This window comes from Arvicola amphibius, chromosome 6, assembly GCF_903992535.2.
Source record: "Arvicola amphibius chromosome 6, mArvAmp1.2, whole genome shotgun sequence".
NCBI lineage: Eukaryota > Metazoa > Chordata > Mammalia > Rodentia > Cricetidae > Arvicola > Arvicola amphibius.
In genome coordinates, this window is record NC_052052.2 from 124,246,680 (window position 1) to 124,270,287 (window position 23,608).

Genomic DNA, 23,608 nt, shown 5'->3' on the forward strand with positions numbered 1-23,608 from the left:
GACTGACTTACAACCGCTGTGAGTCCCAGGGGCACAACAGCATCATTGTAATCCGCACACACGCCCCCAAAACCTGGCAGTCCCTATTCTCTACATAGAAATCCAAGCGTGGCTCCGAACAGAAAGGCGAAGAGGACACCTGGAACAACACCACACTCCTCTAAAGACAGCTTGCATCCCGACTAGACGCTGCTGTGTGGAACAACCATAATAAACCTTGACAGCCCCCTTACAGGGACACCAGGATGAGCCAGGCAACTCAGCTCATATTTCATAAAACATCAATGCACCATTATTCACTTACAGAAACAGAGAATATTCTTTATTAGTTAAGCAATAAAAGAATTTCAGAGCCGCGAGAAAACCTTAGAGACCATAGTTTTTAATGTTCTAGCCAATAATCAAACTTATCCACAAAGTATATGCTTCTCCTCTCTGTCTCACTCCAGGACTCATGTCTTCCTGTCAGCCCTTTGAGAGTCTCACTGGGAGTCTGGGTAACACCTGCCAACTCAGGCCCACATTTCCGTATGCATTTGCTCTCGCAGTGTGGCCTTCAGTCCAAGCAAACCACAGGCTCGGAGGGAAGGGCGGCACTTCTGCTGTATCATCTCACCACTGCTGATGGCTGTGGTAGGGCTCCTGGCTCAGAGGACCCCGAGTCTCTATCCAGTTCCCGTACCATGGAGAGCGGCTCCGCTGCCTGAGGTTCCGTGGGCTCTGGTGAAGCAGCCCCTCCTGTGCCTTCATTTCTTCAAGGTGTTTGTTCAAAGAAGTGAGTTTTGCTTTTGCATGAAGTTTTATTTTTTTTTTTAATTTTGTTATCAGCAGCTTCACGCTCCTCCTGCCGTAGAGCAATGAAGACAATAAACGAGTTTACCTAGCACACAATTTACTCGCGGCAGGCAGTGCAGCGATTTACAGCACTTAGGAATAAGAAGCAGGTTCTAATGCTCTAAGCAGATGGCCTGTCTTTATCAAATGCTCAGCGAATGAGTGAACGACAGCACCTGCAGAGCTTCATCCTTCTGCTGGAGCTGAACGTCCTTCTGTCTGATGATATATTTTAGCTCCACCACTAACTTCTCTGCATCAGTCAGGCATTCCAGAGCATCACCTTGCATGCTATTATTCAATTCCATGCCAAATTCCTGGTGTAATTCCTGGGATTTAGACAGACAGCAATAAAAATAATGCACAGGGGAAAGGCAGTGACTCCCCGCAGGGACTGGTACATCCTCACCTCAATCACTGGCCAATTCCTCTCTTTTGAAACTGAGCCCTAACTAATCCCACAGCAGTTATCCTTGCCATTACAATATAGTATTTTGTCTAATTTAGAGTGTTTGTTTTAAAACTTGATTTATTTCTAGCTTATATATGAGTACTGTGTACATACACCTGCAGGCCAGAAGAGGGCACCAGATCCTATAACAGATGATTGTGAGCTACCCTGTGGTTGCTGAAATTGAAAACTTGGGGCCTTTGGAAGAGCAGCTAGTGCTCTTAACTGTGGAGCTCTCTCTCCAGCCCCGGAACTTTTATTATCCTAATTTCATCCAAGAGGAAAATAAAGGGAGGCAAGGATTCCACAGTATTAAGTGGAGGAACCCCAAATTTAAAATTAGAGGCGAGCCGAGGGCTGGAGATGGGGCTCAGCTGGTAGAGCGAAGGCCGCGCGTGCACAAGGCCTGGCTTCAGTTCCGGGTCCTGCATCAGCTGGCGCAGATGGCAGCGCACACCGAGGACCCAACACGCAGAAGGCAGGGGTTGAGAGAACGGGAGTCCACAGCCATCTTTGGCTAGCTACAGGGCAAGCTGGAGACCAGCCTGGGATACATGAGACCCTGTCTCAAACAAAATAAGTTAAACTGAGTTATTTGAAAATTAAAACAAAACAAAAGCCCTTAACTATTTGGCTTGCCTCTTGTCTTTGAAAAAGTTAATGGACGTCTTTTGAATCCTTAAGGGTTGGAAAATATAATGCAAATTACAGGAAAGGCAGACAAATTTATATAAATAAACAGAGGTTTTCAAACAAAAATGGTGCTCCAGTCCCATTTACTCTTTACACTTTTCCCGTGGAACAGGAGCTATGTCCCTAAGGAGGAGGAAGGGGAGGAAAGGTATCCTCAGAAGAACACACAGTGGAGGTCTTGTTACTCTGGATCTGGACAAAGTTACAGCTTCTAAGGGAGCTGTCATGTTCTGGTCAGCATTATATCCTGATAATTCATGTAAAAAAATTTGCTAGTCCTGATAATCAGCTCAGCATCTCTGCGAGTGAAACAGAAAAGAAAATGCAACGATCAGTAAAAACAGACACAGGCTGCTGGAAAGTAAGTAAAGCAGACAGCTGCAGCCAGACGTTAGTACCCGTGTCATCTGTGTGAGAGAAGGAACTGTCAGAGGATTCAGTGTGCAGCCAGCTGTGTGCATGGGTAGCCACACCCTGTTCTGCTCAGGTGCCATACTGTAAGCACCACCACTAGGAAGGAACTGACGCTGACCAGGTAAGGCGACCTCGGAGCACAATGTGATGAAGCTGCTGCGTGCTGAGCTGGAAAGCTGTTACTCGCTCCAGATTGTCATCCTCTTCCCATTACCCTCTGGGTTATTTTTAATCAGTCCATCTTATCTTTTAATGATGATGTGCAAAATATTTAAGGTCTGGTGCTCCGGGTGGGCATGGGCACACGTGCTGTGCCCTAATGTGCTGTATTTTTACATTCTCTAAAGAAATTCTGGCTTGAAAACAACTGAGGAATTCTAGGCTGCTTTACCTCGTCAGCGTCAGTTCCTCCGCCTTAAGATGAAGACTAAGAAGGGCCGGTTTAAGACAACTGACACAGGTCCCTGGCTCTGGAGCGGGTTCTGTAACTGCAACTAAAGCATGCATCTGGGAGGGCATCTTTCACGCAGCCGAGAGCTGCAGCTCAAAGGCTAGGAATCCAAAGGCAGGAAAGTTAAATGGAGCAAGATGGTGATCCCTCTCTGTGGGGCTCATCACAAAATACAAATGGCAAATATACCCGTAAGGATCAGCAAACGGAAAACACTGTGATAATAAATTCACACAAGGAAAGTGGGACTGCTGTCATTTTATACAGCACCAGAATCACCATCAGAAAACTAAATCCGAGCTCCATGTGAAGGCCAAGCTTCTATAAAACAGGAAAATAAAAACAAGCTCGCCAAGCTCACCACACACTCCCGGCCACAAGACCTGACACTTACAGGAAGCAGCACTATGAATTCAAATAAAAGGCCTGGGGCTGGAGAGATGACTCAGTTGTTATGATCACTGGCTGTTCTTCCAGAGGACCTGGGTTTGATTCCTGATACCCACAACCATCTGTAACTCCAGTTCTAGGGGAATCTGGCACCCTCTTTTAGACCCTAGGGACACCAGGCACACACAAAGTGCAAAGATACACATGTAGGCAAAAAGTCATACAAATAAAACTTAAAGTAGAGACAAAAATAAAAAAAAAAATCTCACAGCCTTCACTATCTATTGACTATTATTTTAAAAATATGAGCCAAGAAGTGTTGGCACATGCCTTTAATACCACCACTTGGGAGTCAGAGACAGGTGGATCTCTATGAGTTCAAGGCCAGTCTGGTCGACAAGAGCTAGTTCCAAGACAGCTAGGGTTACACAGAAAAACCCTGTTTTGAAAAATCAAAAACAAGAACAAAAACAAAAAACAACCCCCCCAAACAAAACAAAACAAACACAAAGTATTTGGTATGTAGTGTTTCACTAGGAAATACAGAAATAAGGAAATAGATGACACGTCCCTAACCACGGGGAACAAAGTACAACATGCACAAGAATATGAGCCAAATAATCATGCAGCAGAAGTGTATCCTGTGTGTTCACACTCCTGCATCACCAATAATCATATAACAGAAGTGGATCCTGTGTGTGCACACTCCTGCATCACTAATAATCATACAGCAGAAGTGGATCCTGTGTGTGCACACTCCTGCATCATTAATAACCATACATCAGAAGTGTGTCCTGTGTGTGCACACTCCTACAACACTTCCTTTGGAATTTGAATTGCACGCCCACAGAACATTACTGGGCCACTCCTCAAGTTTATATCATGCATATTTGATTGCATCTCAGTGGATTTGATTTCTTAATTTTCAAAGTGACCCACAACTGGGTTAAAGAGTTAATAGGACTGTGTTACTACCCCTATAAAAATTATATTCGATATTAGGTGATTCCTTTACAATTAGAAAATGTTATTAGAAAGATAACATTCCATAATACAAAACTGATATCTCTTAACTTAGAAATAAATGATAACTACAGCATACAGACACAAGCACCGCCCTAATCCTAACACTAAGCAATGTTCCAGACTTTGCATACTTATTTATCCTCATTGTTTAACTGATTTTATCCAAGAAAAGAAGTTTAAACTTTTAAGCTAAAAAGATGTACTACCAATTACATAAAAAGATGTACTTACAATCCCTAATTGTAAGATGAGTAAACACAGGGAATTTCAGTAACGTGTCTGATAACACAACTCTCCAAGCTTCTTGGTTGGTGGAGACACACAAAAGCATCCCATTTTCTGAGTAACGTTCTCACCTTACGCTCTTCATTCAGGATGAAAACAGAGATGCAGGTAAAACACCATGTTAATAGCGACGTAGGTGACCTTATTTCGTTGAGTAGTAAGTCCATAGCCAAACTGACGACTCATAGGCGTAAGCCCTTAAATAGCTTATTATTTTTCCACCTATAGGCTCACACAGACACGAGAGCACACAGACACAAAGAGTGTTTGGCTGCTCATGACTGGGATCCGTCTACGTGCCCTCCAGGGAGGACGGCTAACTGTATTTCTGTATTTATCCAAGGGAATTCTGTAGAGTTGTCTGAAAGAGTAGGGTGGTGTGTTCAAAGCTCGTGTTTACTGAAAATGGTTTTTTATATAGATTGAATTGCTGTATCAAAATTCTTCGGATTTTGAAATATTTTGGACTCTGGAATATTTGTACACATATAAGGAGCAGGACCTAAGTTTAAACACAAAAATCAATATAGTCCATATATATTTAACACACAGAGACTGAAGGCAATTTTATACAGTATTTTTAATTATTCGCGTATGAGGTGAAGTTTCACCACAATAAATTTCCTACTGTTAGCATATGAATACTCTCCAAGCTTTACTTTTGAGCCCTTCATGTTTCAGACATTAAGACTAGAGACGCTGTATAATATTAAGTGGCAAAAAGATGTATTATGGCTCACTTGAGGAGAAGTATGTATTACATATGTGCTTTAGCAGTCAGAACGTCTCTTAGGAGCGAATTATTTGCTTTGCTGATTTCTGGAGTGGGGAAAGGTGACAGAGGTAAGAGGGTAGAACTGGGCTTTACATTATCATACCCTTTGGTTTTGAATTTCCTTTGATCAAAAGTGCAAATAGTTGATCCTAAAATAACTAAAATGAGAAGGACTATTATGAGGGGAGGGGAGGTGTACCTTAGCAACAGAGCGGTTACCTAGCAAGCATTCGACTCTGGGTTTGATACCCAGCCCTTAAAGGGGGAGGGGGCCTTAGGCAGCCGAGTCTGTGTTCCACAGGGTTGTTAATAACAGATGGCATGTAATAATCAGAGATCTCACAAATAACTTATTCCTAATAGGTAACCAAGAAAAGTTAATGATATTTTATAAACAACGGTAGTATCAACATCTCTTTAATCTAAATGGGTGGGGGCGGCAGGGAAAGAGATGAACTTTAAAAGTCAGTGAGAAGGTTAAGAAGGAAACCTTCTAGAGATCATTATTTTTAGGACGGGCTGGCTATATTACAGTAGAATGAAAAGTCCACACCCCAAAAGCGTAAGAATCCTCAGAAATGCAGACAATCGTCTTGAGAAACCAAAGGAGGATCTTCTATGTGATCTTCAAATTCTGTTGAGTTGGGCCATATTTTTTATTTCTTAATTCCCTTAATTTGTAGCTTATATTTTTATAAACATATGTGGCATATTTACAGAGGTATTCACACTATTTAAAATAAACATAAGATATACTCAACATAAAATAAATATACTTAGGAGAAATAGGCTCAAAGTGTTTTACCTATAGCATATGCAATTAAAATTGTTCAGGAACAGTGCAGTCAAATGTAACTGGAGCTAAGAAGGAAGCATCAAACGGTCTTTCCAGGATTGAGGAAGTAAAAGCAGTGTTATGAATACACATCGCTTCAAGCCGGGTCCTCCTGGAGGCAAAAGTTCTACCATTTGGGTACACTTTCAGCCCCTGAAACTTTTGAGTTTTTTTCCCCCCCATCTATTTCAAACCGTCTCATTTTTTTCTAACAACATTTCCGGAACCTGACCCTTCACAGCCATTCAGAGCATCCAATCCTTATTAACTCATGTTCTGGAAAGAACTCTACACTGTTAGAAACTCTTCTAGAAACTCTTCCGCTGTCACCGTGCTCAAATCTGGAAAGTCGTCCTTTACGTGCTTGGAGAACTTCCAACTATCTCCCAAAGTGAACGTGTTTATTATCCATGATTTTAAATATCTGTCCCACCCTCGAAACGGTCCTCTCTCCACAGACCAACTGCAGCGCTTTAAATAAACCAGGCAAATACTTTCTCTAGTCGCCTAGGGCTCACCCTCCTGTTCTCATTCCTGCGACGCAGCGGCAAACACGCTCCCACACAGCCAACCCCAGGTTTTCCCCTCCAGAACTCCCTTCGAGGTTCATTTTCCTGCGAACACCTCTGACTCCTGGGTCAACTCTCCCTCATCTTCCCAGCCCATTAGCACCAGCAGGATCACGCGTGGGCCTCCGACTGCGACAACAGCGTTGCCCTTTGCCTAGTCTGAGTCCCACTGCCCCCGCGGGGCACAAAGTTTGTGCGTGCAGGGCCCGAGCTCAGGGATGGGGCAGGCTCCCTCCCCGCGTCCTCGGCTGCGTGCCCAGGCTGGCTGCCACGGGCCGCTCGGACCCAGGGCCGTGCACTCAGGACTGGCCGGCTGGCCCGACTCCGGGTTCTCCGGGGAGAAACGACCCTGCCGGCCGCCAGGCTGTCTGTGCTCCCGGACCGCGTACGGCGGCGGGCACCGGGCGGCCACCTGGGCTGCACAGGTGACTGCGGCGGAGCCCCGAGGAGCGGGGCGGCCGGCTGAGCGCCGCTGCCCGGTGTCCCCTGGCCCGCGGTGCGCCGCGGGGCCGGTACGGAGCTTCTCGCGAAGCCTGCCGACCACACTCACCTGTAGGTGGGCGCCACTGGCAACGCCGGCCTCCCCCTGCTCGACCTAAGCCACATCAGCGCGGGAATCCCAAACTCAGCGCCTCCGCCGCCGCGCCCCTGAAACACGACCTCTCTCCGTGGGACTGAAGACCCGACTGAGACTGAAGCCTCTCGGAACTGCGAACGGGCCGTTACCATGGCGACCAGGCATGCCTTGTTTGTAACCTATCGTGTCACAATGGTAGACAGCAATCATGCCCTAAAACCTTCCACTTCCTCAAAGACGGAACCAAGGGATTCTAAGGAGGAGAGGCATGGCGGGTGACTATGTGTTGGGGTGTGACCCGAAAGAAGATCCAAGAAGGCCGGGCGAGGCCAAGAGGGTGGATATTCTGCCAAGATCAGGTGTTTGCTGTGTAGTTTGGGAGTTTCGGTTTACCCTAATTTCTTACATACTGCTGTTCCTGCTAGAGACTATGGTTCAGGCTTTTGAGGAGATTTTGGACTAGGGGCACCAGCTGCTAATAATATTGGGATTTGTGTGAGAACCAACCCGGAGTAGAGCCTGAAACTTCAGTATGGCTTTTTAACTTTGAGATGAAAAAATGAGAACCAAAAGTCAAAGACAGAAGCAATTTAGCAACAGTCGGACTATAACCTGACGCCACAAGGCATCCTTTGCTGATGTGGCTCAGGATGTGAGTGTAAGGGACAGGGAAGAGTTGGGAAGGGCGCTTCAGCTGGGATAATCAGACAGATTTAAGGGCTCAGGCTCTGGGAAGAGTCAGTGAGGAGCTCCAACAAGAGACAGAGAGCACTCATCAAGTGCTCCTTCCCCCTAAAAGGCCGGCGGAGGGTGCAGAAACCTCGCCAACTCCTAATGATTTCAGACATTCTTCGTAAGAATGTTACTATGAGTTTATGGAATCTCATTATACACCAAGCACTCAGCTAGCCCACTTTATTTGCAATCTCAACCTAATGATCACGCAATCTTTAGGCTCAAATATCAGCTCAGTAAGACATCTCTTAGCTGCTTATTTAAAGTTGTGTATTTACTATATATATTTGTCACCTAACATAACTATCGTAATGCCTTATCACAGTTTATTGTAAGAAATCCTGTGTGTGTGTGTGTGTGTGTGTGTGTGTGTGTGTTTATCTCAGTTGTATCTCCGGGTCCCAGAACAGTATACAGGAAATACTAAATGTCCCTTGAAGCAATATTATGTGTGACTATCTTTAATTTAAATGCAATATAATAAACTTCAAAAGTTGTTTTATACAAGGTGTTTTGGGGGAGGGACAGAGTCAGGATAAGAGGTGTATTTTATCTGTTTGTATACATACCTATATTTAGCCTTAGCTAAATATAGTTTTAGGTCTCTCCTTACAGAAGTTATAAAATGATCTAGTAGGTATGGCCCTACCTTCTCTCGGGTGGGTCCAGACTGGTCATTCCCAGAGAACTGCAGTGAATGCAAAGGGAGTGGAGTGGGGAAATGTGGAGAGGTTGGAGCTGAGCTGAGCTCCTTAAAACTCCTTCAGACATCACTGAAGGATGGAAATGGTTTCAGATGCAACCCAGCTGCAGCACACTGACTGAGAGATTGACAGGGATGGCAAACAGTAATTTAGGAATTATCCAGGTGCTGCGTGACACCTGACTTTAATCCCAACACGTGGGAGACAGGCAGGCAGATCTCTGAGTCTGAAACCAGTTTGATTTACAAATGGAATTCCAGGCCAGTCTGCTGAGTGAGTCGGTCTGTGTCTCCATTGTCTCTCCCAAAAACAGACAATTAGGAATTGGCACCAAATGGGAGTAAAGACCAGTGGGGGTAGGTTTCAGCACCATGTGTGGATGGACTGAGACATTTGACAAAAGTGATATGAACCGATAGGCCAGGAACATGTTGTCTATATAATCTGGTGTGCCATTTTATGCAAAAACACTTGAATATTCTTCTGAAACCAAAGAAGTTTGTATCACTCAGGTGTCTCTTGGAGAGTGATCATTTTGGGGTCCATGAGATGGTTGCTTAGGAAAAGCTCTTGCCATGCAAATATGATGACCCAAGTTTGATCCCTGTGCAGGCAAAAGGAAAGAAACAAAAGTTGTCCTCTGACCTCCACATATGTTGCGGAAGTCATACGCACACATCATACACAATGATAATCATTATTATAAAAAAGAATGGCCATTTCCCTTATTCAAAGAATAATGAAGAAAAGTTGACGGGGAAAAAAAAAAAGCAGTCCTATCCTGCAGCACAGATGTAATATTGGAGAAGGAAGGCTGAGGAGGGAGGGGATGAAAGAGCAGGAGTAGAGATGTGTGTGGAAGAGAAAGAATGAAGGCAGAAAAAGTCTGTGGAAAGGGGTATGGAGATGTTAGGAAGGGGTCAGGAGACAGCTAACCAAACTAAGATGTATGGGAAGCCTGATGGAAGCCACTACTTTGTGAGCTCATTTTTAAATATATTGCTTTTCTAAAGTGGAGTTTGAACAGAGATGCTTTGTATGGGTGGACTATGCTGTTCCCATACCCATGGGTTCTTCAGCAAACCCCAGTGCTAGGTCTGTGAGTTATAGCCAAAGAGGGCCCAGAAACCCAGAAAAATCCAAGCTACTGCACTTGTGCTTGGTTGTCCACCAGAACTGGACGGTGAAACTGTGTTGTAGAACATACACACTTTCATTACGGGACAGAGAAATCAATCTGCGACTGACCTGGAAAGTGGCTAAAGTCTGCCTACAGCTACTGGGGGAGAAAAGTTATCATTGGTCTCAGCCTACAGTGGATGCTGCATGCAACCATACTGGCCTGACACATAAGGTGCTCACTGGGGCAATAATGGCATGAATGTTTTGGGAGTTACCAACCCCTATCTGTTTGGATATCAGGCATGCTCTACAAAAGGGAATTCATGTCTGGAATTGTAAATCTTGTCCAAAAGTCCTTAACTGGGAAGGTATAGACACTAGGAAGGGACTTCTATTGTCTTGCTGAATGGACATGTTTCCACATTGCCTTGTAAATATGTATATACCCATTGATTAGGGATGTTTCTTTTTGCCATGAGCAAAGGTGAATGCAGAAATTCATAACTAGTCAAAGGATGTCCAAATTTGAACAGATTATTTTCTTTGTAAAGTATTGTCTTTGCAGATCCCAAAATTCTGATTGTGTTTGTGTTACAGTCAGTGTGACTCTGGAACCCGACACAGCCTATCATGATCCAGCACTGTCTAAAAGTCAAAGACGAGTGACTTACAGATAATGCCACAAGAATCTTGCGGCTTCTACCAAAAGATTTTCTGTTTTACCCTGTGCCCTGGGCTGTAAGGAATTTACTTCAGGAAGATATTACTTTGAAGTGTCGGTTGAGAATACAACCTCTTGGGATGTAGGAATCTGTGTAGAGGATGTGCCAAGGGGCTTTGACATGAAGAAGGAGCCTGAGTTTGGATTCTGGACCATCAGGATGTGTGAAGAGGATGGGCTTGCTGTCCTCACTTGCACCCCTACTCCCCTTCACCTGAGTGAGAAGCCACAGCTCGTGGGAGTTCTTCTAGACTATGAGGTTGGAGTTGTATACTTTTACAATGCAACCAGAGATTCCCATATCTTCACCTTCCCCAAGGCTTCCTTCTGCGATACCCTGAAGCCTTTTTTTTTTCAAGTTTATGAAAATACTTCTTTGTTTCTGCCTGCCAGAATTAATCAAGGGAAGAGGTAAGGTCCCCAGGGTATAAGTAGCCCAGAAAATGCATAAATCCCATAAGGCAAAAACTTGGATGTTTTTCTTCATTGCTATTCCAATGCTTTTAATGAGCTTTCAATAAATGTGCTCTGATTTGATTGAAGGAAAGGGTAAAAATACCATACATGGCCAGTTTTGATGGAGGGGAGTTATCTGTCTATGTTTCTTTCATTGGTTAATTAATAAAGAAAACTGCCTTGGCCCTTTAAGAACAGAAAATTAGGTAGGTGGAGTAGACAGAACAGAATTGTGGGAACAAGGAAGGAGAGTTGGAGAGACGCTTCAGGCAGTCGCCATAGGGAGTCTCCATGCTTCTCCTCTCCGAGATGGACGCAGGTTAAGATCTCTCCTGGTAAGCCACACCTCGTGGTGCTACACAGATTACTAAATATGGGTTAAAGCAAGATATGAGAAATAGCCAATAAGAGGCTACAGATAATGGGCCAGGCAGTGTTTAAAAGAATACAGTTTCCGTGTAATTATTTTGGGTAAAGCTAGCCAGCGGCGGGTGGCGGGACGCAGCCCCGCCACTTCTCACTACAGATTGGCGCTCCAACGTGGTGACTAAATCCACTTAAAAACCTGAGTTGGCTTTAAATAAAGGAGAGCGAGAGTTTAACACAGCTTTTTGCTGTTTGCTAGGACGTGCCGTAGAGAGATTTCCTGTTTCGGCAATAGCGGCAGAGAAAAAGCTGAGTCATTTTAAAACGCAGCTTCCTTGTGCTGTGCCACCAGCGTGAACTCTGGCTTTAAAGCATTTCAATGGCTTTTATAGGACTGGATATTTGTGTTCCCACGTGGGATCGGAAGGAGAGTGCACTGAGACCGGTCCAAAGGCTCAGAGATCCCTGCCTGCACCTGGGCAGATGGCGGAATCAGGCTTAGGCAGGTGGAAGAGCATGGCGGATTCCTGCCACAATACAGAGAGATGTTTTCAGACTGCACAGTGCTCTGCATGTCAGATTTGGCTGTAACTTGGATGAAAAGAGTTTTTGTGCTGCACGCTCAGTCTCAGAGTTAAAGTGCTGAGTGCGGCTCCTACCTGGCGGCCCCAGAGCTAGTAGAAAATGGTACATCCTCCATTTTGAAATTGGAGAGAGGTGGAGCCAACATCCAGAGCAGCCCGCAGCTCTGCAGCTCAGAGCTGCAACCGATTCAGAGTCACAAGCGGCTCCACCATGTTGGACTGGGCGTGGCAAGCTCACAGTACCTGTTTTTGACCTAGGAATGTCACAGCTTAGAGTCTTAAGCGCTTAGCAATGTAAAGGCTCAAATCAAACAAGTTTCTCGACAGTAAAAAAATTACAGATTCACAATAGGACAGATTCAGACATAAAAGACTTTTAAATGAGTCACAGTGTTGGATGAATGTATGTAGGCTTGAGAGAGAGAGAAGAAAATATAAAAAATAAAGTTAATGCCTAAAAAAGGCTAAAGTCTTTAAAGAGACAGAATAAAGTAAAGTGATAGAATGAAAATAAGCCGCATAAAAATGGAAAATTCACAGAGAGTCTGGATTATGTATTTTGTTGTGTTTTCTTTGATTTTTTTGACTGTAAAGGAGCTAAATACAGAGAGACATTTCATTATATGGGCTGCCAGTCTAGACCAAAATGGACATCTTAATGGTATGACTTCAGGATTTGGATCTAAGAACATGATGCTTTGGAAAAGAGTTTCTTCTTTTGTTTTCACAGAGGACGAGGCTCTGTGGATTGCTTCTATCCCAATATGGTATGATAGACCACGTCCTCCTGAAAGGTTGCTGTGAACACCCTCAAAAAATTACTTCACTCAACTGCCGACTGGGATGAACCTAGCAGACAGGTTATACCATGAAAGACCTAAATAACAACGCCCCCACTCAGCAGGAAGCAGTTTGGAGAGAAATAACTGCGCCCACATTCCCAAATATTGTTTATAAATGTTCTTTTACATTTAAAGGGGGATATGATATAGATATGAATAATTTGCATTGGTATGGATTTTAAGGTCAATTTGTTATATGTATATGTATTTCTGATTTTGATTAAGCTATTGTGATTGTAGTTCATTTTAAAGAATGTAATGTATAATTAGGAAATATAGGTTGTTAATGGATAATCATCGATTAATAGTCAAGCTTGTAGTCATGTTAGTCATTTTCTAGATGTGCATAGATATATTTCAGATAGGCATTCTTCATATCTTTCAAAGACTGCAGAATATGGCATTTAATGTTTTAATAACTTAGGGTTTTTCATGACAATGAGACACATCTGCTCCTGGAAGCACCAGTCTACTTCGAGAGGAAGATGGGCATCGAAGAGGCTACTTATGGAGTTTGTTAGCCATTTGGGCAAGAAACTGCTCTTGGCTGGACTGTTGCATAAACTGGACACAAGGAACCCACAGAAAGAGGACTGCTGAACTTGCCTAAAGGTGAGATGGTCTTTCGGGGTTCCTGATTCATGAAAGAGTCTGCGAGACGTTCTGCAGGACACAGTAGAAAGTGACTGAACTGTCTTTGGAATTTCCTGCTTCATGAAAAAGTCTGATGGACACTATGGGCCTGTAGGCTGAAGATGGATGCCCCAACCGTACAGAGGAACTTTGGGTGACTGTCCAGGCAGCGAGTTGTCTCTGTCATTTCTAGAGTTTTATAAGTTACTTATTTCTTGTTTACTTAGGTAGCATTATATCCTTCTGGAGTCTTTGATGGAGTTGAAGAATGGTTCAATAGTTATAGTTTTCCTTAGTTATGATAAAAGATAAAATAGATTTAAATATTGTAACTGTAATTCTTGCTTGATAACTGTTTTTTTATATGTAATTTTGCTATGTTAAAGTTGAAGCCTTTCTTTTTTGTTTAAACAGAAAAAGGGGAAATGATGGAGGAGAGTTATCTGTCTATGTTTCTTTCATTGGTTAATTAATAAAGAAAACTGCCTTGGCCCTTTAAGAACAGAAAATTAGGTAGGTGGAGTAGACAGAACAGAATTGTGGGAACAAGGAAGGAGAGTTGGAGAGACGCTTCAGGCAGTCGCCATAGGGAGTCTCCATGCTTCTCCTCTCCGAGATGGACGCAGGTTAAGATCTCTCCTGGTAAGCCACACCTCGTGGTGCTACACAGATTACTAAATATGGGTTAAAGCAAGATATGAGAAATAGCCAATAAGAGGCTACAGATAATGGGCCAGGCAGTGTTTAAAAGAATACAGTTTCCGTGTAATTATTTTGGGTAAAGCTAGCCAGCGGCGGGTGGCGGGACGCAGCCCCGCCACTTCCCACTACACAGTTTCAATGAGACGAAAGCAAAATAATAGTGATGATTATATCTTCTCTTCTCCTTCCCTTTCGTACAGTGGTTCTCAATCTTCCCAATGCTGCAGCCCTTTAACACAGTTCCTCATGTTGTAGTGACACCCAATCATAAAATTATTTTTTGTTATGACTTCATATCTGTGATTTAGCTACTGTAATGAATCATAATGTAAATATTTTTGAAGATAGTGGCTTGCAAAAGGGGTAGTGACACACATTTTGAGAACTACTACCTTTTATGGGTCAAAAGTTTGAGTCTTTACATTTTTTTTCAATGTGCTTCTAACTCTTGTGTGAGAAATGAACTAATGGCAGTGTCTTTTTATGAATAAAAGAACAAAAACTGAAAATAGCACCAACTTAGCCCTTGTTCTTGCTGTTGCTGTTGTTTTGGGTTTCTTCCCCCCTGACAGGACACAAGAGTCAAAGTTGTGTGAAAGACCATTTGGTATACCCTAGCTAGACCTCCACATTAGAAAGAAGTAGACAACAGCATATTCATATAACTCTTTCAATATGTGTTAAGATGTGATGCTAAACCTACTGCACACGCGCGCGCACACATACGCACACACACACGCACGCACACACACACGCGCGCGCGCGCACACACACACACGCGTACACACACGCACACACACGTACACACACACACACACGCACACACATGCACACGCGCACACGCACACACGCGCACACACACACGCACACACGCACGCACACACACGCGCACACACACGCACACACACATGCACACACACACGCACACATGCACACACACGCGCACACTCACACACACGCACACACACACGCACGCACACACACACACATTGTGGTGGTTGGTACCCATGTTCCATTCCTCCTGTGGAAAAGAGGCATGGGGACTGAAAAAAATATTTTATAACATTTTATTCTACAATAAGCAATATACTTTGCAGGAGTTTTTAAGAATATATTTTTCTGTTTCCTAGAAAATTCCATAACCATATTTCTCTTTTTTCCATCCTTCCTTCCTAGTTTACCTAGTACTCCTTGTGTAGCTTCGCCATGCTGTTAGCTAATATGTTGACCAGCAGATGGCAGGCTTGCATTTTTGGTGACTCTGGTCATGCGACTTTGCCTTTAATAAATTATACTTCTTGGACCAAGATCAAATGAATGTAAAATTCATCTTGTTCTTAGTGATTATTTTAGATAATTTAAGCCAACAATATTTTTTGTGCTTTTCATTGCTGCTGTTTTTCATTTTTGTTCAAGACAGGGTCTCGCGGTGTAGCCTGGAACTAGCTTTATAGACCAGGCTAACTTTGAACTCACAGACCTTCAGTGGCCTGACTGCCTCCTGGGTGCTAGGAGTAAAGGCATGCATGATACACTTGGAAATAATATTAATTTATATTCAAATCAAAATCTTTTTCTTTTAGATAAGGTCTGACTGTATCCCAGGCTGTCCTGGAGTTCACTATTGTAGCCCAGGTTGGCTGCAAACTGATGGAAGTCCTCCTGCCTCAGCCTCCCAAGTACTGAGTGCTGAGATTGCAGGTATGAGCTACCACACACAGCTATGATGTTATTGACTGGTTAAGTGATTTTAGTTTTCAGAGACAAGCTCTCATGTAGTTCACACTGATGACAAACTCACTGTGTAGCAGATGATGGCCTTGAACTTTTGATTCTTTTGCATCTGGCTCTTGAGTGCTAGAAAGAAAGAAGGTACCACCACATCCAGTTTATGAAGATCTGGTGGTCAAGGCGGGGGCTTCATACACGCTAGGCAGGCATTTCACCAACTAAGTTATAATATATTCCTAGGCCCCTTGGTAGTTTTAAATGTTACTTGAAAAGAGCCTTGGATCTTATTAACTATTCAGTTCTATTGATTTCTTTTAATTCAGCAAATAATCAACCTCATTAGATTCATGTTTCATCATCCTGTGTGATTCCTTGGCAAATCAGCTCTCAACGTTTTGTGGTGTCATTTAGATTTCTTCTGTGTGGATCATTCAGTGACCCTTTAGGGCTCTTAGTGGCATTCCACCCACAGTTCATTTATCAATGACTGCAGTGAACTGTTTAGGGTAAGATTGGGGTTCCAGACAGCTCACCATTCCCTAATGGGCACAGAAGTACAGATGGGTTCAGTGTGTGTGCGTGTGTGTGTGTGTGTGTGTGTGTGTGTGTGACTGGCTGTACTTCCCTCCCTCCCTCCCTCCCTCCCTCCCTCCCTCCCTCCCTCCCTCCCTCCCTCCCTCCCTCCCTCCTTCCTTCTTTTCACTGTAATTCCCAAGCAACCACATCCTGAAAATTTTAGTGAGAAGAAAGTTCATCTCAAATCAGGGAAACTGTCATCTCAAATTTGTGTTGAATGTTTCTTCCTTTCTTTTTTTAAGAGAATGGGTGGGCTTTTCCAATTATATATGGATTATTGGTTTAAAAGTAACATAAATCATGGAAGAGAAAGGAGTGGACATTACTCTTTTCCTCTAGGCTTACTCCATGGGAACTTTCCTCCTTCCCAGGGCTGCTTAGAGCAAGCAGGGAGCCTTGGAAATGTTCACCTGGGGGAACTATTTCCCCTCCCTGTGTGCATTCCACTTAGATGGCAGGAGGAGCTGGCAAAGAGGTCCCATTGCTCCTCATCACACGGAACTAATTCTGAGTGTGAATAGGAGTCAAGCTACAAACCAAGCAAGGGCTCCTGCTCCTGAAAGGGTACAGGTGGAGGGGTTTGTTTGTTTGTTGTTTTGTTTGGGGTGTTGTTGTTGTTGTTAGGTGGTGGTGGTGGTGTGTGTGTGTGTCTGTGGTTTCTCTGGGCCCCCTGGCAGAGTCAAAAGGATTCAGGTGCCCAATGGGAGGGAGCACAGGTCTTAAGTGGGGTGGAGAAAGTGGGTTGGTGTTTATCTTTCTTCTCTGGTAGCATGCAGAGTACCTTTTAGTACTCTGAACACTAGTCAGTAGGAGGTGAAGGCTCTAGGTAGGCACCAGCTCGATTTCTCTGTGTTCAACAAGACACATATGTGTGGTCTTCCACAATAGGGCCTTGCCATAAGTCATGGCAATAGCCTGAGATGTTTGTATGAGTCTATGAAATCCTTTTAAGTGTCAAAAAACTCAATTAAAACCTATTCCTGGCTCTGGAAGTTTCTCTTGGTGGCAAATGATGACTACTGAGGGCATTGTCTCCCCCATTTGGGGACTCCACTTAGATTTCTTAAGAAATGTACATATCTTAAGAAGCTTCTGCAGTACTAGGTTTCCACACGATCCCTCAAATGGCCCTTAGTGTTAGTTGTCCCTCCCCATATTCCCCCCCCTTACCCCCTATTCTCCTCCCTTGCCTGATTAGTCCTCCTATTCCAGTCTCCCTTCCCCTCCTATTCCAGTCTCCCTTCCATCTCTCCATAACTATATTTCTATTTCCCATTCCTCGGAAGGTCCCTCCCTCCTCTCTAGTCCCTTACTATGTACCTAACCTGTGTAGTTACATGGATTCTATCCATGTCTATCAAGCTCTTAAAAGCTAACATTCACATAGAAGTGAATACATACAGTATTTGTCTTTGAAGTCGGATACCTCATTCAGGATGATTTTTTTTCTAGCTCCATCCATGTAATTTCCAGGCAAATTTCAACATTTCATTTTTTTAATCGCTGAGTAATAGTCTATTGTGTAAATGTACCACATTCTCATTACCCATTCGTCTATTGAAGAACAGTTAAGATGTTTCCAATTCCTGGGTATTATGAATAGAGCAACAGTGAACATGGATGAACAAGTGTCTCTGTAGCAGGGTATAGAGTAATTTGGGTTTATGCCCAGACTGAGATTCCTGAAGATCCACTAATTGATTTCTATAGTGGCTGTACAAGTTTACACCCCTACCAGCTATATAAGAGATACGTGCTCCCCTTCTCTCACATCCTTGTCAGCATGAGCTGTCATTTGTTGTCTTGATCTTGGCTGTTATGCTTGGTATAAGATGAAATCTCAAAGAAGTTTTGGTTTGCATTTCCCTGATGATGAAGGATGTTGACTTTGTTTTTCAACCATTTGTGACAACAGAATTTTAAACTGGAGCTGTATCTTAATAGCTCCAACCAAAAGGAATAACACAATAGAAACCTGAAGTAAAACTGACGCTGTAAAGGCTTTACAAACAAACTCTCTTAGGACATATTAAGTTACATTAAGTAGAATTTAGCTAATGAATGCTGCCTCTGATATACTGGGAGCTAAGTAGTGCACAGGTCTGCTAGAAACTACAGGATAGAAAATCTTGTGCCACAACTGAAGTTTCAGGTTGTTATTAGGGGATTGTTCATCAAGATTGACCCCCGCTTAGGCTCCATTCCCTTAACAAAAGGTAAAAAGCCTGACTTAGAACCAGCGGTGAGGCCCATCCCCATATCAAAGAACATGCCTCTAATGGGCCTCTCAAGAGGGGCAATGCAGGGTGACAATCATCATTAAATTAAATCCTGGTCTTCTGCTAAGTCCCCTGGGCTCTTGTCAGGAGAATCAATTCAGCCAGGTGGGCAAGAAGGACCTGGGTAGCAACTATACAGAAAACAACAACAATGGCATATATCAGAAATAATTCTGGCAGTATCCTTGTTGTGTAAACATCCCACCTGCCCAAATCAACAAACTTGCAGCCTCCCATCTCTGTTTAAATCATTCAAAGTGTAACCTGGGACTGGGACCTCATGGAGGGTTAAGGATAACAGTGTATGTGAACCGTGCAGGCCCAAAGTCCGTAGAAGCTGGTAAAATTCTGTTTGTGGCTGATTCCCTTTGTGTGTCAGCCAGAACCAGTTGCGTGCATTCTTAATGAGCCTTTTCCTTTGTCAGTCTGTGAGTCGGGTGCGTTCTCACGGGGAAGGCATGTTAACCCTGGAAGAGTGTCCGGCAGACACCACTGAGCACACCGCAGACTGAAGCAGAAAGCCAACTGAGACATCAGCCAGGAGAGTCACAGAATTTAGCCCAATGCTGGCTCCTGAGCAAAGACTAACAACAGCCAAGTAAGAATGAGGACAGAACCATGGAAGATGTTACTGAGGCTCTACACAAGGCGTTTCTTTCTGTGAGTGAGGAAAGGCATCTGTTACTTGATTATCAACCATCAGAAGGGGGGAATAAATTGAGATTACGATAGACTAAGGTCACCAAAAATGACCTCAGATTCACAAAGTTATTCCAGGGGGATTCATTTAGCAAGAAAGCACTAATCATTTCTAGAAGTTTAGACCATGAGAACTTTGGCTACAGCCTCCCTCCCTGTGATCCCTGCAGCACACTGGAAAAGCTGTGAGTGTTTGTATCTCATCACTGCAGGCAGGGCCGTCTGCTCCGCTTTCCCCAGGCTCATTCTCTCAAGCTCTTCCCTCAACATCGTCAGTCCCAAATGTCAGCATGAGACAAGAGAAAGCCAAGCCAACGTGAGGTCCACTAAGGAAAAAGCAGCTCTCTGACTTGGATGCCATGGCACTGAGAGACAGTTAAAAGTTGTCATGGAGAAATAACACAAGAAAAAGCTTTTCGTTCAGACAACTTCAGGATCAATGGAGAGACAGCACAAGACAGTGAATTGGAGCAAGAGAGAAGCCAGAGTGACCTGTGTCTCCTGCCCAGGGTATTCGATACACTCATGACTTAAGAAATTAATGTGCTTGGTTCCACAAGATTTTTGGCTACTATTCTTTCAACTATTTCTCTTCTCTGCATGTGGACCCACCCATCAGCAGCATTCAGAGCCCTCTGTCCGTTGCCTCTGACTCTCAAATTCATTTTGCCATTTGTCTCTGCTTGCATGCTGAATATGTTCTTCCAATTACTCCTCCACTGTCCTAAAACGGTGCTCTTTCCCACAGAGTCATCTCATCAGCCCTCAGAACTTAGAATCACCTTTTGTTGCTTAGTCTTCTAACCGAAGGAAAAAGTTACTTTACTAGTTCCCAAGATAACCAGTAATCTGCCTAATGTAATCATGTACAAACGAACACACACACACACACACACACACACACACAGAGAGAGAGAGAGAGAGAGAGAGAGAGAGAGAGAGAGAGAGAGAGAGAGTCAGTCTTTGGGGGAAACATTTAGAAAAATATTAGACCTTTTATATGCATTTATTGTATTTACTTTATTTACTATGTTGGTACACAAAACAGGTTGGTACACAAAACAAAAAGGACCCCAAAGAATCTACTATATTTATGTATGTAAAAGCATCAAATCCACGAGATGGGACCCATCCCTCCTTTGCTGGGACGAGGCTGTCCCGTGTCTCTCTTACGTGTGTCACTTACTCTGTCTCCTTTGGGGACTTTAGGCTAACTCTATCACGCCCTTTTGTTTTCCTTTCTTTTAATCCAGTAGCCACGGAATTGTTTATTCAGTGGTTTATTCATTTAAAGAGAGTTAATAGTTCATGATATTAAGGGCTTTCCATCTAAGAACATAGTATTTGGTTCTTGTCTTAGTTACTTTTCTATGCTCTGATAAAACACATGCCCAAGGAAAATAGAGAAGAAATGGTTTACTTGTGTTTACAGTTCAGTAGGGTTAGGGCCTATAGTAGGGGACAACATGGCAGCTGGCAGCAGATATGGTCACTAGAGCTGGGGGCTGAGAGCTCAAGTCTCACACTCAAGCACTGGAACTGACATAGGATCTGATACTCAAACCTGGCCCCCAGTGACATGCTTTCTCCATTAAGGACATACTTCCTAAGCCTCCCCACTGGGGATCAGACATGCAAATCTCTGACATCTCTCACTCAGTCCGCCACAGTTCTATTTAGACAGATTTTGCCTGATGTCCTTTAATAATTTATTATCGTTGTTGACTCATACTGTTTAAGTAATTACTGCTCAAGTAAGTCATTACTTGTTCACGTAACTGTTGCGAATTTTACAGTTTTTGTCGCAGGAAACATTACAGCATTTTTCTGTTTTTATTCTGGAAAATCTATTTCTACTATTGGGAACAAACAATCAATTTGCTGAAAAGAATGATCAAGTTTCAAGTCAGCTTACCAAATTCCCTTGATGGTTTTGCAGCTTACTCCTCAGTCATGAGAAACCATACCAACCTTCCATGACTGCCCAGGACGGTCCTTCCCCCATGGTATTTATTCAGCCTATGAAACCAGCCACAGCCCCACCTCCTCCGAGAAGCCTTCCTAGGACACTTCTGTGTTGGCAGGGGTCCTTGTTTGCTCTTTCCTACTACCTTGTGCAAGATTGTGTGGCTTGCGTTCATTGCCCTTCATCGTAGGTGTCTGTCTGTGTACAGCTCCACTCAGTGGACTTTGGGCTCTGTAGCTCATGGGCATTAAACAAATTGATATTCTCAGAAAGTGAGCGTCATGTCTAGAACATACCAAATGTAAAAAGAATTGAGAAGCATTTTAGTTAAACTGCTTTCACTGGGGACAATTGTCAACAACAATCTAGCGACACATACGTGTTTAAGACTTGACCAGTTCTGTTCTGTCATTCTTGTTGTTTATGAATGCTACAGATGTAATATAGTCAAGGTTTTTCTAGTATTGGGTACTAAATTGGGGGCATCCTGCAAACTAGGCGAGCACTGCACTACTGAGCTATATCTCTAGATTTCATTATGTAGCTCTGAACTCATAAGCCTTCTGCCTCAGTCTCCCAAAATCTAAATTGTCAAAATATGAATCATACTGAATTTGTCACATGAAAATCACAGTGTGATTAAGGAGTTTGAGCCAGCTCAAAAGACCTTCATTTTTTTTCACTGTGAATGTAACTCAAGAAGTCATTTGTACCATAAGCTACTCTACTGAGCTCACAGTGCCTTATTCTGTTCAGGCTGCTGCAGCACACCTCTGGAGCGAGCGTCACCCTGCAGACACTTTGATTTTGGCCTAGTGAAACACATTTTGGAGTAGGGGCTTCTAGAACTGAGGAGATAAGCATAGATTACTTTAAATACCCCAAGTTTGTAAGTGATCTATAAATACAGTACTAATAGGCAATTATGGCAGCTGGGGAGATGGTGTTGTGTAGCAATATCCTGCCAGATGAACATCCATCTTGAGGGAAGCTCCTTAAGATCTCAGAGAAGTGAAACATTCCATACTGTAGGGGGCCTCCTTAAATTCAGGAAGTAAACAACTCAAAGACTTCAGGAAGTCCCTGAAACTTACCAGCTACTTTAGGTCCCACCCTATCTAAGCACACACACACACACTCACACACACACACACACACACACACACATATGTATTCAGACAAGATACAAAGATAAGCCTGGAAGAAGCTCTGGCCAGCTGAGATACCTGTGCAGTGAACTCCAAGTTTCTAGTTTCTGTGAGTTGTCAGCCATGCTGGAGTCGGCCTCTGATGATGCAGCTCTTAAAAGCAACCCCCTCACCTCTACTCCTCTAAGTAACCCCAATAAAGCTCAGTCATTTACCAAGTTGGACTTCGGTGGGCTCCATACTTTGGTCTGTTGTTTGTTCCCTATCTCAGTGAGCAGATCTTTTTCCATGTCTCCCCCAGGAAGAAGTATCACACAATAGACGGCTCAGCAGTTAAAAGCACACACTGCTCTTCTGGAGGACCTGAATTTGTTTTCCAGAAACCTCATGGGGAGTAGATCGGTCACAGGTACCTGTAACTTCAGCTCCAGGGGTTTTCAGACCTTCTTACATACTCAGACACACGCTATACATGCACACAAGCACACACACATACATCAATAAAAATAAGAAGGCTAATATACTTTAAAATTTTTAAAAAATAATTTTAAAAAATCAATAGAGACCACTCAGACTGGCTAAGGGGCTGTGTCGCAGAGGCTTTTTGGGGGACTATGATGATAAGACTGGGGTCAGAAGCTCAGTGAGGGTGACCAAAAGTAGAGAGGGCAGGGTCTCACCTTGTTTTAGGATGTCCAAGAGGCAAACTAGAAAGACTTGCTGCCATCCACATCCAAGAACTTAAAGGCACAAAACAAACCCAGAAGTCAGGAGCCAAGAAAAAGCACGTCATGGGGACACAGAGAAAAAAGAAGGCGGAAACAGGGACATTTTCAGAGCCACAGTTCATACTGATTCCCTGTGGGCACCAGAGGCAGGAGGACAGTCTAGCTGATGACTTGGCAGGAACATCTCATTAAGGCCGTCTACCTGTTAACAGATTTCGTCTCATTTGTCCAAGAACTCGGCATCATGAACATTTCAAGCCTAGTTTCTTAAGCAAAAGCCAGTTCCAAAAGGTGGAGTGCTTTGTCTGTGGACACA

At 43.5% G+C, this 23,608-nt stretch overlaps 1 protein-coding gene across 1 annotated transcript; it reads left to right on the plus strand.

Annotated features, from left to right (window-relative positions):
- Window positions 1–7,568: 7,568 nt before the first annotated feature.
- Trim38 (tripartite motif containing 38) lies at window positions 7,569–23,484 on the plus strand. Its single transcript, XM_042055326.1, is given in 4 exon segments — window positions 7,569–7,659; window positions 10,459–10,993; window positions 22,651–22,793; window positions 23,255–23,484. Coding segments are annotated over 4 exon segments (999 nt in total).
- The last annotated feature ends 124 nt before the right edge of the window (window positions 23,485–23,608 follow it).